Source organism: Eschrichtius robustus, chromosome 12 (genome assembly GCF_028021215.1).
Source record: "Eschrichtius robustus isolate mEscRob2 chromosome 12, mEscRob2.pri, whole genome shotgun sequence".
Classification (NCBI taxonomy): Eukaryota; Metazoa; Chordata; class Mammalia; order Artiodactyla; family Eschrichtiidae; genus Eschrichtius; species Eschrichtius robustus.
Window position 1 is genome coordinate 41735618 of NC_090835.1, and position 15759 is coordinate 41751376.

General features: G+C 43.8%; 1 protein-coding gene across 1 annotated transcript; it reads right to left on the reverse strand.

The window, feature by feature from the left end:
* Window positions 1–8173: 8173 nt before the first annotated feature.
* CCRL2 (C-C motif chemokine receptor like 2) lies at window positions 8174–9905 on the reverse strand. The gene is made up of 2 exons (XM_068558622.1): window positions 9795–9905; window positions 8174–9232 (listed from the first exon to the last, which is right to left on the reverse strand). The coding sequence occupies exon 2, from the start codon at window positions 9218–9220 to the stop codon at window positions 8174–8176; it is 1047 nt and encodes a 348-aa protein (XP_068414723.1). The 5' UTR covers window positions 9221–9232; window positions 9795–9905.
* Between the last annotated feature and the right edge of the window lie 5854 nt (window positions 9906–15759).

Consider the following 15759-nt stretch of genomic DNA (forward strand, 5'->3'; position numbering starts at 1 on the left):
GGTCCCCACTCTAAGCTTTTTTTCTGCCCAACACAGATTTTAACAACCATCAATTGTAATACATTTCAGCAGATTCCACTTCAGATTGTACTGAATTAGTGTTTCCTCAATTTTCTGGAAAATATTCTTGCCTGTAGTCATCCCATGTGGACTATTCCTGGAGGCTAATTCTTTACTCACTTCAAACTCACCACTGATTCCTCAAATAGACAATAGTTAACAGCAACTGTAACATCTGTTTACTCATCAAAAGCCAAGGAAAGCCACTCCAAATCATTTGTCTTATTTCTTAGTTGACTACTGATATTGTTCCCAATGTTTTCAGCTCTTTAAGCAAGAGTTGTCAGTGAAAGGCTAAAGTCTTAAGTTAATTTTCTCTGGGCACATTTGTTTACAGCTGCAATCAAACATGATTTCATTAACTCAACATAGTTAAATGGCTTTTCTTGCTTGGCTAACAAATGAGCTATTTAGACAGTTACTTTGCTTGCAGCCTTATTTCATTTTTTGTTTTGAAGATTTTTTTTTTTTTTTTTTGCCGTGCTGCACAACTTGTGGGATCTCAGTTCCCCCACCAAAGATTGAACCCAGGCCCACGGCAGTTAAAGTGCCAAGTCCTAACCACGGGACCTCCAGGGAAGTCCCTTGAAAAAATTCTGTTGTGATGAAATATTTCACTTTAAAATTTCTAATTTTCCTGACCATTTTTCCCCTACGAGTTTGGAATAGTGCAATGAATGCTTAGTCTGGAAATGTCAACACATGTTGTATTCTTTTAGCACAACTATAGTTTCATTGCATAATAAATACAGTGCTTTGTCATCTAATTTGATAACAAAATAATCCACAATCCATAGTGTCTTATTAGTGTGACATTCAAAATTCACTTTTCTCTTCTTTGCTTGTTTTAACATGATGAATATGCACTGGTAATAAAAATTAAAAAAAATGTGGTTTGGCTCTATGTGTATAAAGATAAACTGTTCTCTCTACTTACAACACTTATATGTTTTATATTGAACTAGAGTTGATTTACAATGTTGTGTTAATTTCTGCTGTACAGCAAAGTGATTCAGTTATATATTCTTTTTCATATTCTTTTCCATTATGGTTTATCACAGGATACTGAATATAGTTCCCTGTGCTATACAGTAGGACCTTGTTGTTTATCCATTCTATAGATAATAGTTTGTATCTGCTAATCCCAAACTCCCAATTCATCCCTCTACCATTCCCCTCCCCCTTGGCAACCACAAGTCTGTTCTCTATGTCTATCTACTCACAACACTTATGACACCAAATATGTGTGGGTTTTCTATACCAAACAATTCTCTAATTCTCTGTGGACACCAACTGGGTTTCCTGCAAGTCAGTTCAATTCTGACACGAACCACTTGGAGTTAACACAGACCCCCAAGGTTAAGGGCTCAGGCCCACAAGACTGCCCTCTTTCTTCAGACGCCGATCACAAGTAGTGGGTTCCCAGGTTACCTATACTTTTGTCCAACTTGGCTGTAAACTGGGGAATCCCACAACCCCCTTCTCAGGTTTGATAATTTGCTATAATGGCTCACAGAACCCACGGAAACACTTTACTTATTGTTACCTATTTATATTAAAGGATGGTATAAAAGATAGAAAAAGAATAGCCGGATGAAGAGGTACATAGGCTAAGGTCTGGAAGGGTCTACAGCATAGGAGCTTCTGTCCCCGTGGAGTTGGGGTGTGCCACTCTTCCAGTACATGAATGTGTTCACTAACCAAGAAGCTCTCTGAATCCTGTAGTTTAGGGTTTGTATGGAAGTTTCGTAACATAGACACAATTGACTAAGTCATTGACCATTGGTGATTATCCAGCCACTCTCCCACCCCTGGAAGTCAGGAAGCAGAGCTGAAAGTTCCAATCCTCTCATCACAGGGTTGGTTCTGGGAACAAGCTCCCATCCTGAAGCTATCTAGGGAAGCACCAAGAGTCACCTCATCAGCATACACTCAGGTCTGACTGAAACTCAGGTAGAGGGTGTATTATGAATAACAAAGGACACTCCTATCACCCCATCAGTCAGGGCTGAAGACCGGAGGTATATGTCTTATTGTATCACAGCATCACAGTCTGGTACTTGAAATGCTATTGAATTATAACTGGCTGTAATTTACAATGCACCAAGCAGCAGTGGGAAGCCATGAGAGTGCCACAGACCATCTCTGTCACAACCACTGGACTCAGCCATTGTAGTGCAAAAGCAACCACTGGCAATACATATATAAATGAGTGTGGTTGTGTTCCAATAAAACTTTATTTTATTGAAAATCAAGTTTCTGAAATTCAACACTTAAGTTCGAATTTCATATAATTTTCACATGTCATGAAATATTCTTATTTTGATTTTTTCCAACTATTAAAAAAAGTAAACGCTACTCTTTGCGCATGCGCCCATCCCTTGGCTGCTGCTCTTTGTCCTGGCGTAGGAACATCCCTGGCTCCTTTCATCCATTCTTGCAAGGTGGCGTCTGCCTCTGTCGGATGTGCAGGACCAGTTCCTGGAAGTGCTCTAGAAGTACAACGGGGACGACTCTTCCTTCCAACGCAACAGGTGTTCTGAGGCCTGGAGCTGCCCCGGAGCAGCTATACGTCCGCCGCGGTAACCCGGACGCTCGGCCCCTGGTGCCGGGACTATCTGTTCCGCGGAGGAGTCCAAGCTGCTGCCTGCGCCTGCGCGGTGCTTCCGCGGAGTGTGGCGTTGCACGAGGGCTGGAAGGTATGCCCGCAGGCATCTTCTCTAGCAGTGCGCGTTTAGTTTTGAGGGAAGAGCCACTACCCTGTGGTGCCGGGAGCTTCCTATCACATCACGTCAGGAGGAACGTCGTGTGTACTTAGGTCGTTGGGAAACGGACTGAGTCTGCATACTTTTTTCTCAGTTGTTAGCCATAGCGTATGCGGAATCGTTTAGCCCGCCATTGTCTCCAGAAATAATTACAGGTTAGTCCTGAGTGGGAAAGAAGTGGCATGTGCTGCAGGACGTCTAGAGCAAAGTCGCAGCTCTGCTGCTGTGTGGCTGTATGACCTCGGATAAGTCCTTTACCTTCTCTGGGCTCAGCTTTGTAAGTAAAATGAGGGGTTGGGGCTTTTTCTCTCTATGACTCTCCTACAGATTGAGTCTGACCCAGTCATGAGGCACCAGGAGGGAGGAGACTTTTAAAATTTGTACTTGGGGTCAGTCTTCTTTGTTTTTATCCAGACAAAATCAAAGTCAGTTTTGCCCTTCAACTTGGTCTTATGAACATTTCCGTTTGTGCAGTGGGGGTCAGAGAGGGTTCAGTGGACATTCATTTACCCTCAATGTAGGGTTGACAGGTGTTAACATTTTGATGTGTTTTCCTCCTTGCTGCTTTTGTATGCACCTGGTGTGTGTATGTGTGTGATTAAATTACTTGAATGTGAGTTGTGACTACGACATTTCACTCCTAAATTCTTGAGCATGCATCCTTTAAGAATAGGGACATTCTCCCACATAATCGCAATTTTATGGTCACCCTTGAAAATGATAAGTATGTCATCTGACATTTTGTTTATAGTCATATTTTTCCGATTTTCTCTGGAATGTCTTTAAGCCTCTTTTTTAAGGAAGTGCTCCCATTACCCATTGGCAGTCAACTCCTCCTGCTTGCCTTCCCTCACAGGCATGAGTGTCACCTCTCTGGGGGAATAACAGTACCTGTGTTGGCTGGAGTCTCTCTCTTGGCCACCTCCTCATCCATCACCACGTCGCGTCTCCTCTAGTCCATTTGGAGATGAATCCCACAGGCTCTGCCTTGGAGTCCTTCAGAGACAGAAGAGTGGAGACAGTGAGTATGCATGCAGATAGTCATCCGCTGGAACCGGCGTGAGCTTGGGGACATGGGTTGTGTGCTTTGCAGAGGAGGGCGCGTCTGTTTGCACGGGGCAGCTGGGGACGGTCCTGAGCCATGGTGAGCAAGCAGGGTGCACCCCCAGGAAGTGTGTGGCAGGTATTTTGCAAAGATGGACGCCTGAAAGAGCGTGTGGGCGGGGGCTGTGGTGGGATGGCTGTCCACAGACTCATAGCAAGACTGTTGAGCTGATACATGTATATGTACAGATGTTTCACTTTGTTATAAAGCAGAAACTAACACACCATTGTAAAGCAATTATATTCCAACAAAGATGTTAAAAAAAAACAAAAAAAAAATTGTTGAGCTGACCATGTGGTTGAAGGCAGAGGAGAACACATTTTGTCATAGGTGATGTAAGCGAGATGGTCTGATCCTCCCCACCACTCCTTCTAACAAAGAAGCTGGGGCTGAGCCACATGTCCCCAGATCCTTTTGTCAACATAGTCATTTACCTGGAGCAGCTGCAGGAGGCTGACGTGGGGACGAGGAGGCCCATCACAACTGAAATTCAAGCACCATTAGGGTGCAGGCAGCATCTGTGGAGGGTGTGAGGAAACGTGGTGTGTGGGCAGCGTCCCGTGGGCCAGTCACTGTGCTGCTCACTAAGCCCTCATCCTGGCCAGCAGCCCTGTGAGGGGGGGGTGTCTTATTCCCATTTGTCTGAGGCACAGGGAGGCTAGATGGCCTGTGTTGGGTCCCACAGGAAGAGAGAGACACCCTTTCCTACCCTCTCCCAGAGCAGGCATGGCAGGGGACTCCAGGGAGGTGACTCATGGCCCTGCTCATAGCTAAAGGCCACACCACAGGGAAAAATCAAAGGATTCAGAGTCTGAAATTTAGATCAAAGATTTTCTTCTGTTAGATGTGCCAGAGATGGTTCTTTGGCCAACTTTGCTTTTCACAGGGTCTGTAAATGGGTGGCTTAGGGGAGCAGCAATCCTTGGATCTGCCTTCCCCCAATCCTTTGGACTGTTGGAAAAATCTGGTGCAATAATATACAGGAACCCACTCGATAAACCAAGTTCTGTAGACAAGCCAGGAAGTACTGGGTGGAGGAGAGGAAAGAGCGTGGGATTTGATATCAGAAAATGTCAAGCCCAGATTCTGACCCCTGAGAGCTGTGAGATTTAAGCCTCAGTTTCCACACTTGTAAAATGAGGCTGATGATAGTCAGTTTTCTTTGAAGGACTGTTATGTGGTGCAAATACGTCTGTGAAGGCAGTTGGTAAAGGATAAAGTCCTCTTGAAATTCAGGCTTGGTGTGGGAGCCTAAGACCAGGGAAGGGTGAGCAGCTCTTAGGGGGGAGGATAACTTGGGATGATGTGGCCACAGCACATTTGTAAAAAACAAAAAAGCAAGATTATTTGTTGCTTAACTGAAATTCAAAATTAACTGGGCATCCTGTATTTTTTTTTCAACTTCAGGTTTTATTGCTTTCTCATTTACTAAATCAGTCACGTTTACCATTTTAAAATTTGTTCCATTTGTACGCACAAATACATAAATTGAGATGAATCAGAGATTTCTCATGAGATTTCAGTCTTTCTCTCAAATGTCCCAAAACAGAATTATCTTGACCTGATAGGAAACTTTTTTTTGCATTAGAAAATAATTTACAGGCAAAAACAGAAACACTGTCAAATTTTCTTAAATATGCTAGCTACCTTCTCTTGGGCTTTTTACTGGTTGTTAGTTTTCTAATGCAATAGTTTGTAGAAGAGTGGAAAAGCATGTGTTATTTTTTAAATTGAAGTATCATTGATTCACAGTATTATTAGTTTCAAGTCCATAGCATAGTGATTCAGTATTTTTTTTTATAAATTTATTTATTTATTTATTTTTGGCTGCATTGGGTCTTCGTTGCTGTGCGTGGGCTTTCTCTAGTTTTGGTGAGCAGGAGCTACTCTTCGTTGCGGTGCACGGGCTTCTCATTGCGGTGGCTTCTCTTGTCGCGGAGCATGGACTCAAGGCGCGCAGCCTTCAGTAGTTGTGGCTCGCGGGCTCTAGAGCGCAGGCTCAGTAGTTGTGGCACACGGGCTTTGTTGCTCTGCAGCATGTGGGATCTTCCCAGACCAGGGATTGAACCCGTGTCCCCTGCATTGGCAGGCGGATTCTTAACCACTGCGCCACCAGGGAAACCCACACAAGTTTATTTTCTATATCCATGAGTCTTTTTCTATTTTGCATGTACATTCATTTGTGTTATTTTCTAGATTCCACATATAAGTGATATCATACAGTATGTCTTTCTCTGTCTGACTTATTTCACGTAGCATAATATTCTGTAGTCCATCCACGTTTCTGCAAATGTCAGGATTTCATTCTTCTTTATGGCTGAGTATTATTCCATTGTGTGTGTGTATCCATTCATCTGACTTGCACTTGATAGGCACTTGGGCTGCTTTTATTGTAAATAGTGCAAGTATGAATCATTTTTATCTTTAGGACAACTGTCTTCTTCTTCTGACAGGGGAAGAAGACCTTGCTGGATTATCAGTGTTCCAAATATACTACTTATGTGTGTGGGCTATTGTAGCTGGATCAGCCATCACAAACTTCTGATTTTCAATAACCATTTCACTCTCATTCACTGTAAGAGTTTATTCTCTATACGCTCCATGTTTTCATTCTGAAAATTCTGAAAGGGTTTTTTCTGTGAATTCATCACTGTGTCTATAAACATCCAAAAACGATGTCATTTTGCCTGAGGTTTCTGTCCCATATGTGGTAGAAGTGAATGGAGAGTCCAGACCTACTCATATCTGGTGAGTATGAGTGTGAAGAAGATATCTCTGTCCCTTCTCCTTCTCCTCTTTTCATATCTGCTGGGGTACTTTCAGCTGAGGTCTTGCTCTTGACTTGTGATGGTGTTTTTATTTGCTATTTAATGTCATTCAGGGTGAGCCCTGTCTTACTCAGCTCAGGCTGTCACAACAAAATACCATAGACTGGGTGGCTTAAATAGCAGAAATTTATTTCTCACAGTACTCGAGGCTGGGAAGTCCAGGATCAAGGTGCCGGCATGGTGGGGTTTCTGGTGCAGGCTCTCCTCCTGGCTTGCAGATGGCTGCCTTCTTGCTGTGTCCTCACATGGTGTAGAGAGAGGGCAAGTTCTCTGGTGTCTCTTCTTATAAGGCACTAATCCCATCCTGAGGACTCCGCCTCATCTAAACCTAATTACCCCCCAAAGGTCCCATTTCCAAATACCATTTCACTGGGGCTTGGGCTTCAACATATGAATGTTTTGCGGGACACAGTTCATCCATAGCACCTGGTGAGGACATGGAAGAGCCAGTGACTGGTATAGACTGTGCTCCCTACAGGGTTTCCCCCAGGTGCCACCTCCTCCTCCTCCCTCCTCAGTGATGGAGGTGAGAGATTGTGGTCCATGGGCATCCTGTATTTCATCTGTCACCTATCCTTGGGGTATGTAACAGAAGATGGGCACTGGATCGCCCCAGGCAAACTCTTATTGTGACATTTTGTAGTCACAGGCGGTGAGGCCTGAGGTGTACGTTACACTGAAAAGGACAAAACATGCCTTGTGTTAAACATTTCTAGACGTAATCGTACATTTGCTATTGTTAAATAGCAGAAAGTGCTAGAAACCTTGGGAGGCTCAGAGGTTGGGGGTATCTGGGGGCCTCAGGGGTATCTGGGGGCTTCGGGGGTGTGGCGAATAGCCAAGAAAACCCAGAAAACTTTCCACAGAGCAAGTCCCTTTTCCTCTTTTTATCCAGAGCCTCCAGCTAGCCATCTCTTTCAATTACCTGAAAGAAAATTTGCCTGATAAATTACTTTTGTGTGAATGGGTTGCTTCTAATTTGGAATGTGGTCCAGTTGGTTTTAAAAGTGCGTATTTGCTTTATGTGTTTTCTTGCCTGAATTTTAGAAGTTCGGCATGCTGGACAAAGCATAGGTTCTGGAGTGAATGGCACCGGGATTGTGTCCCAGCCTTGCCACTCTCTAGCTGTGTGATCTCAGACAAATTTCTGAGCCTCCATTTCCTCCCCCAGAGAAATGAGACTAATTCCACCTACACCAGGAGCAATCAGTGAGGCACGGAGGAGCTCACGTTTGTCAAGAACCTAGCACAGCGCCTGAGACAAATTCAGCGCTTGGTGAATGTTTCTTCACCTCCCCCTTTTCTTCCTGGAGCCTATTTTATGTACAAATGTGTAAAAACTATTGCACAAAACAATGCAATGAGGGAAAAATTATTGTTTATTTATCCCGCCTTTGGTAGGAGCTAGTTTACATTTAAGTGGAAAGGTGATATTCTTCCCTTAATGTGCCTTGGGCAGGTTCCTCAGTGGGTTGAGGTGCGGTGTCACTGCACAGATGGCAAAGGTGGCAGAGGTGTTTCCTAAATGCCTTGTTGAGAAACACGTAGAGGAGAGGGTTGATGCAGCAGTGGGTGGTGGCGATGATTTTCATGATCTGGATACTTCTGTTCAGGTTGTAACTACTCTCACAGCCATGCAGGGAGAAGTGTTCGTTGAAAGCAGACAGGAAAAGTGCAATATTGTAGGGTCCCCACATCAGAAGGAAAACAACCATTATGGTGAAAACAAGCTTGAAAAGGTCACAGTTCCTCACGCCACACTTTAGTGTTTTCCTCATTCGCACGTAGCAAAATACGAAAAAAAACAGGGGCAAAAGAAATCCCAAAATGTTCATCTTTAAGGTCAGAAAATGCTTCCAGAATGTCTCATCAGCTGGTAGGAAGTGAGGTCTGGTAAAGAAGCACTTGTATTTCTGGCTTTCCATCTGAGGTTTGTAAAAAGCAAGTTCAGGCAGAGTGACCAGAATGGCTGTGACCCACGCCACAGCACTTGTGAAGATGCTGCCAGCCACCATCCTGCAGGCCGAGAAAAGCCTTCTCATGCGGAAAAACTCCTGGTACCTTTGCACAGTCAGAAGGACATTGAAAAATGCCTCACTGTACAGGCCTATGGAGTAGAGTGCCACGAGAATTTTACACAGGGGGTCACGAAGAACCCCCTCACGTGAGGCCGTGTAAGCCCAGAACGGCAGGGTGAGCAAGAAACACAAGTTAGAAATTGCCAAGTTGAGGAAATAGATGTTTTCCACTTGCTTGAGTCCTTTGTATTTTACCACGATAAGCACAACCAAGATGTTGTCCAGGAGGCCAGCCGTGAACACCGTGGTGTAGAGGTAGGGCACCAGCTGGGCTGAGAGCATCTTGGGCTCGTATGGGGTGCATGGCTCCATGGCGTTGTTACTCGGATTGTCTTCTATGAGGACATCATAATCATCCTCTGGTGCGGACGTGTAATTAGCCATCTTCAGGCTGCCCTGTGGAGAAATGAAAGATGATTTTCCCTTCCTACAGCTGTGCGGTCCTGGAGGAAACGGCACACGGGACTAGAGCCCAGGCAGCCATACTTGCCCTTTTCTGGTGTCTGATTTTAGCCAGAGCAGGTCTACAACTCAGGAGACTGAAAATAAACATTTCTTTAACACGCCCCTGTATCCTGAGAGCAGCTGCTATGATTCATCCCTTCATTAAGCACTTAGGTGTTTCGTAGTATGCGAGCTACCACAGGCAGACAAAAGTAAGCATTACCCTTCTTCATATAACTTCATTCTCTTGGTAGAAACAAGGCTTGCCTACCTGAAGCCATGTAGGAAAAAACACAATTAAAGAGAACCAAGTACCGGGGTTTAGTTTCACAAAATTGGTGTCAGTCGCAATTTCTGTGCATTTAAAAAGTTTACTCACCCCCCGTAACAGCTTCCTGTGACTGGCGGAGAGGTCTGAGTTCTTCTCTTGAAGGATATAAATAAATGTTTGCAAAAGCGAAACCACCCTAAGCATTAACATGGACATAACTGGTTAAATACATCGAAGACTTACCACTGACCGAGTTCCTAGGCGGGGAGGGTATGGCCTCCTGACCTACCATCCGAGTTGCTGTGGGAACCGTCTGGGCCGGTTGAAAGGCTGGCTTCCTTCGGAACAGCTGGCCACTGACCCTGAGGGGCAAGAGAAACCACTGTTTATCCCCCTGGTGGCTGTGTTCCACCAGTCACACATCTCAGGGACTAACCAAAATAAAGCAACTTGAAAGCTCCCCCAGACCCCCGGAGAGTTTCTTAAGCTGCAAAGAGAAACTGGGAAGTTGTTTTCTCCTGCTGCTTCCACCCCCACCCCGTACCCCGCCTTTGATTTCCCCGTGGCCATCCTGCTGGCTGCCCTAGATAAGGGAACTAAGTTACTGCTGCTTCTCAGTGATACTGAGGGAGGGATAGGAAAGTGCTCTGACGTGTAACTCTGAGCAGGTAGTGGCTAGCAGCAGAGGAGAGAAGTGTCACATACGATGACTGTGCGTCCAGGCCCAGGGGTCTGACGCTCCCATGTAGCATTTCATCAGCATTAGCATATGGGGCTTCAAGAACTTGCAGTGAGAACCACTGCTTGGGTTTTCATTGTCCCTTTTGAGAGACGCTGTGTGCTTTGGCTGAGGAATGGGGCCCCAGTAGGGTCCGCTCTGGGGACAGTGGAAGCCACAGAGTGATGTCAGTTGGGAAGGGGGTGGTGCAGAGACGGAGCCTCAGTACCAGTGCCTGGGGGAAATTGATGGGAGGGAACCAAGGAGTTAGGCAGGATGTTAGGAGCTGACCCTCCTCCTAGAAGGAGCGCCCAGCACAGGAAAATTCCATGGTGAGGATGCAGAGGCTCCATCAAGTCACGTGCAGAGAATGTGAGGGGAACAAGTTCAACCCCTCTTTGAGGCTGGGGTGGGGTGAGGTTTAAGGCCAGAGAGAAAGGAAGCTGAGAGTCCAGATTTGGAGTGGTGGGAGGAGGGCGTGGGGAGGAGGAAGGGGATGGGGGCGGTTTGGAAGAAAGATAAACTGAGAAGAAGAACTTGAAATAACTGGAAAATCTGTATGAACTTCTCCTGGATCAATTCTTTGTACCTGTGATGGACCTAATTTGAGGACTAGTCTTGCATGTTGGCTTAGCGTTCATTTCGCTGGTTAAACGACAACTGTTAATGCCAAAGCTATGTTTGAGGTGGTAGTCGGTGCAGAATGTGGACCAGCCAAAATAGAAATAGAACTGAGGAAACTATTAAGGGAAAGGAAAAATAAACATTAAAAGGGCCTGGACAAATATGTGATTGAGCATTAAATTTAACTCAGAGAGAAACTCATGATGTTCCTCCGTATGGAGGGGTTGAGAGGGGTTGGTGCTGGTGGGAACCTGGCTGTGAATGTTTCCCAGCAAGGCTTGCCCACCACCCCCCAGTATGGCTTCTGTGAGTGAGTGAGGGCCACCGTGCCCTGCTCCTTCCTCCTGGGGCTCAGCCCCCTGCGGCTGGGCTATCTGTAGCCACGCCAGTACCCCCAGAACTTTGACGGAGTAAGTGATGGTGGCTCGTGGTGCTTTATTGCCTGATACTCACTAGTCAGTCCCAGGCAGGGGACTGAGGGTCAAGTCAAACTTAGAAACTTGAAAAACCCCATGAACATACACACTGCATTATATGGTAAGTGGAGGAAAATGGCAGCAGGCAGGTGCCTCATCTGTGTCACAGAATCATGTGAAATTTGAAGTTTCCTAAAGAAGGCACTGTTTGGTAAGTTCAGGATCACCCTAACTTCCTGATATTTGTATGGCCTTCACTTTCTGAATTATTTTATTTCAGCTTGATTCCCAGCATTCTGCTTATCCACACCCAGACCATGGGATTCTTTTTTTTTTTTTTAATTGAGATATAATTGACAAATAACATTGTGTAAGTTTAAGGTGTACCGTATTGATTTGATACATTTATATTGCAATATGATTGCCATGATAGTGTTAGCTAACAAAATTATCAACTTTTCTGGTGGTGGGAACAATTAAGGTCTATTCTCTTAGCAATTTTAATGTTTATAATACAGTTTTGTTGTCTATAATCACTGTACTGTGTATTAGATCTCTAAGACTGTGGGATTCTTGAAAATTCTAAATTGGTAGGAAGGAATGGTTTAAAGGTCTGAAGTTGAGGCAAGAGGAAAGTTTTATTTACCATTCTAATATCTGGAACTGTAATAGGGTCATCGTTATTGGTGAAACTTCACCACATGCTGTGGCTTTGGCATGTAGCTCACAAACCTTACCTTTGAGCGTCTGAGTTCCTCTTTATTACTATAATTAAATCCCAGTTTTTTAAAAAATTAAAGTGTAGTTGATTTACAATATTATATTAGTTTCAGGTATATAACATAGTGATTCAGTATTTTTATAGATTACACTCCATTTAAAGTTATTAGAAAATAATGGCTATATTTCCCTTTGCTGTACAATATATCCTTGTTGCTTGTTTATTTTATACATAATAGTTTGTATCTTTTAATCCTTTACCCCTATCTTGCCCTTTCTCCCCTTTCCTCTCCCCACTGGTAACCACTAGTTTGTTCTCTACATCCGTGTGTACCTTTCTACTTTGTTATATTCATTAGTTTGTTTTATTTTTTAGATTCCACATATAAGTGATATAGTATTTGTGATAGGATACAGTATTTGTCTTTCTCTGACTTATTTCACTAAGCATAATACTCTCTAGGTCTATCCATGTTGTTGGAAATTGCAAAATTTTATTCATTTTTATGGCTAATACTCCATTGTATGTGTACACACCACATCTTCTTTATCCATTCATCTGTTTATGGACACTTAGGTTGCTTCCACATCTTAGCTAATGTAAATAATGCTGCTGTGCACATTGGAGGGCATATATCTTTTCATATTAGTGGTTTCATTTTGTTCTGATATATACCCAGGAGTGTAATTGCTGGGCCATATGAAGTTTTATTTTTAGTTTTTTGAGGAACCTCCATACTCTTTTCCACAGTGGTTGTACCAATTTACATTCCCACCAACAGTGTAGGAGGGTTCCCTTTTCTCCACATCCTCACCAACGTTAGTTTTTTGTGGCCTTTTTGATGATAGCCATTCTGACAGGTGTGAGGTGATGATAATTTTATTGTGGTTTTGATTTGCATTTCTCTGATGATTAATGATGTTGAGCAGCTTTTCATGTGCCTGTTGGCCATCTGTACGTCTTCTTTGGAAAAATGTCTATTCAAGTTCAATCCCAGTTTCAGTCTAGGAAACTGTCATGTTATAACTCTCATTCCCCCATACATGTAGATCACGCATTTATTCAATTCATTTATTCAACAAATGTTTGTAAAGTGCCTGGCATGTGCCCAGCACTGTTCCAGGTGCTGGGGACACATCAGTAGGCAAACATCCTGACCTTCATGGGACTTACATTACAGACAAAAAGAAAATAAGTAAGTAAATTGTAGGGTAGTAGGAGAGAAGTTCTGTGGAGAAAAGCAAAGCAGGGAAGGAGACTAGGAAGGGCCAGGGTGGTTTGGGGGTTCACATTTTACGTAGGATAGTCAGAGAAAGCTGTACTGACAAGATGAGCTGTGACAAGATGAAGCAGCAAATGATTAGGTCCAATAATTTATACTCATTATCTCATTTTTTTTCTTGTTACTAAGTTCTTATATTAGGGAGGTTGGAAAACACACTGGGCGATGACTTTATTAATAATTTTACAGGAGATGCAGAAATATTCTTCATGTTACATTGGCCCTCAGTAAAAAAAAACAAGCAAAGGATGCGGTGCACCCGTTAGTAATTTATTGCCTTTCAGCTCCTGACCCACCCTTCCTTGCCTTGCTTTGTGATCCTTGAGCTGAACCCTATAAACATTTCTCCTTTGCCAGCTGATGTAGAAGGCTCTGAGAATCACAGGAAGAGGCAGGGGCTTCTCATTCTGGTTCCAGAATTTTGTTATTGTTTGTTTGTTTGTTTTTGCTCCTTGGGATGACCTGACAGTGCTGTGTGGAGACCGAGTGGTGCCCACCCTCCTGTGGGTCTCACTGGTACCCCTGCAGGCAGTTTCCTGCTCACCAGCCCCCAAGGGCCTCACCTCGGCAAACTTCCTGACCATCCAGTGGGTTACAGTCACCCTCTGTAAGAGGTCTGAATCTCAGCCTTGGGAGGGAGGGCCTCTTCCAGGTGTGTTCCTTCTCGGGTGCTCTGCCTCAGTCTAGAGGCCTCTTCCTACCTCTGCTTCCTACTCCCTTAGACAGTTAATCCCCTTTGACTAGTTAATAATTCTTTGTAGTAAATGCTCTTTGGTCAAATTACTGGTATGATTCCTGTCTTTGACTGGATGCTGATTGATAGATACAACATTAAATTAGTTGAGTGAAGGGATGGGGGGGTGCTAGGATGCTGAATGCTAGCGTGATGACATTTTCAGAGGTCTACCTTGTTATTGAGAAATGGGTATTCAGAACTTTAGAATTAAAATAATTTATCTATCCCTTAAAATGGCTTCATCAGTTATCAGTGTTTTCAGATTATCTGTCTGTCTAACTAATTTTTATTAGCAAATACTACATTACAGAAAATTTGGTAAGTATAGGAAAAAAATCTATGATAACGATATTCCCAAATAGCAGCTATTATAATTTTTAAATAGCACTACTTTTTTTTTTAACATCTTTATTGAAGTATAATTGCTTTGCAATGGTGTGTTAGTTTCTGCTGTGTAACAAAGTGAATCAGCTATACATATACAGACATCCCCATATCTCCTCCCTCTTGCATCTCCCTCTCACCCTCCCCATGTGGTCACAAAGCACTGAGCTGATCTCCCTGAATAACACTACTTCTTAATGGAAAGTGTGTAAAACCTACCCTTAGAAAACAATTTTCCTCTGGATTCGTTGTTTGGTACTGGGCAGTAGATTGAAGGGGCCCATACCTACATGTTATAATTTTAGGGATTCTAAGAATGTCTCATCCTGCCCCCACATTTTCTCCCACATCCTGGCTAAGCCTAAAATGTCACCTTAGTGCTTAGTCCTCTCAATACCTGGGCTACCTGGGAGGGCAGCAAGGGGGAAATGATACTTCCAAAAAACAATTGTATTGATGACCAACCCTGAAATACAGATTTTTTATGTACTTGCTGGAAGAAAAGTAGTTAACTATATCCTTACAAACCCTTCTTCAATTCATGTCCGGTTTATTCTGCTTTGTGCTGAAAGGTTTAAAAAAAAGGGGGGGGTGGACTTCACTCAAGTAGGTTTGAAAAATAGGTGGACTGAAAATATAAAGCAAGTTTCTTTACTACAGTGCTTCTCAGAACTCTTCAAGTGCTAATAAGCATTAGGATCCTAGAGAAAGTATGCAGCATTTCCCAGAATTGTTTGATCATGGAATCCCCTTTTAATTCTTCTGCAGTTACTTATGGACCAAGGACTCTGCAGGCTGTATTTCGAGAAATGTTGCCTCAGACATATAAATATTGCTGTGTTGTGTGGCGGCCATGGGAATGAGCGTAACTGACTGAGGGTCCCAACTTCCTCACTCTGAAATACATCCTTGCATCCATGCTGAGGCCATGCTGGCTACGGGCTGCTCCCAGTCAATGGCCCTATTAGGGGCACTGGGACAGGCCCATTCCTGGGAGATGGACTGGTGCTTCTCCCTAACCTCACTTCCTCCTTCTCTCCTTCCCTTGTGGTCAGACCTGCATTGTGATCTGGCAGCTTTCCCAGCTTCTCCCACCTCCCTTTGCAATCTCTCTCAGAGACGTTTCCTCTAATACATTTCTTTTATGCCACGTCCCATCTTAGCGTCTATATTTTGAAGAACTTGGGCTAACACAGCCTTGGAAGGGAGACATCAGTCTCTAGAGAGTCTTGAGTCCTTTGCTTACTGGAGAATGATACGTTCGGCAGCATCTTAATACTTCTCTCACCTTCTTAACCACCGTCTACCTGTGGTCTGCTGGGGTCAG

Bases quoted from the DNA above. Each gene is read 5' to 3' on its own strand.
- CCRL2 (XM_068558622.1), bottom strand. From the start codon at position 9,220: ATGGCTAATTACACGTCCGCACCAGAGGATGATTATGATGTCCTCATA.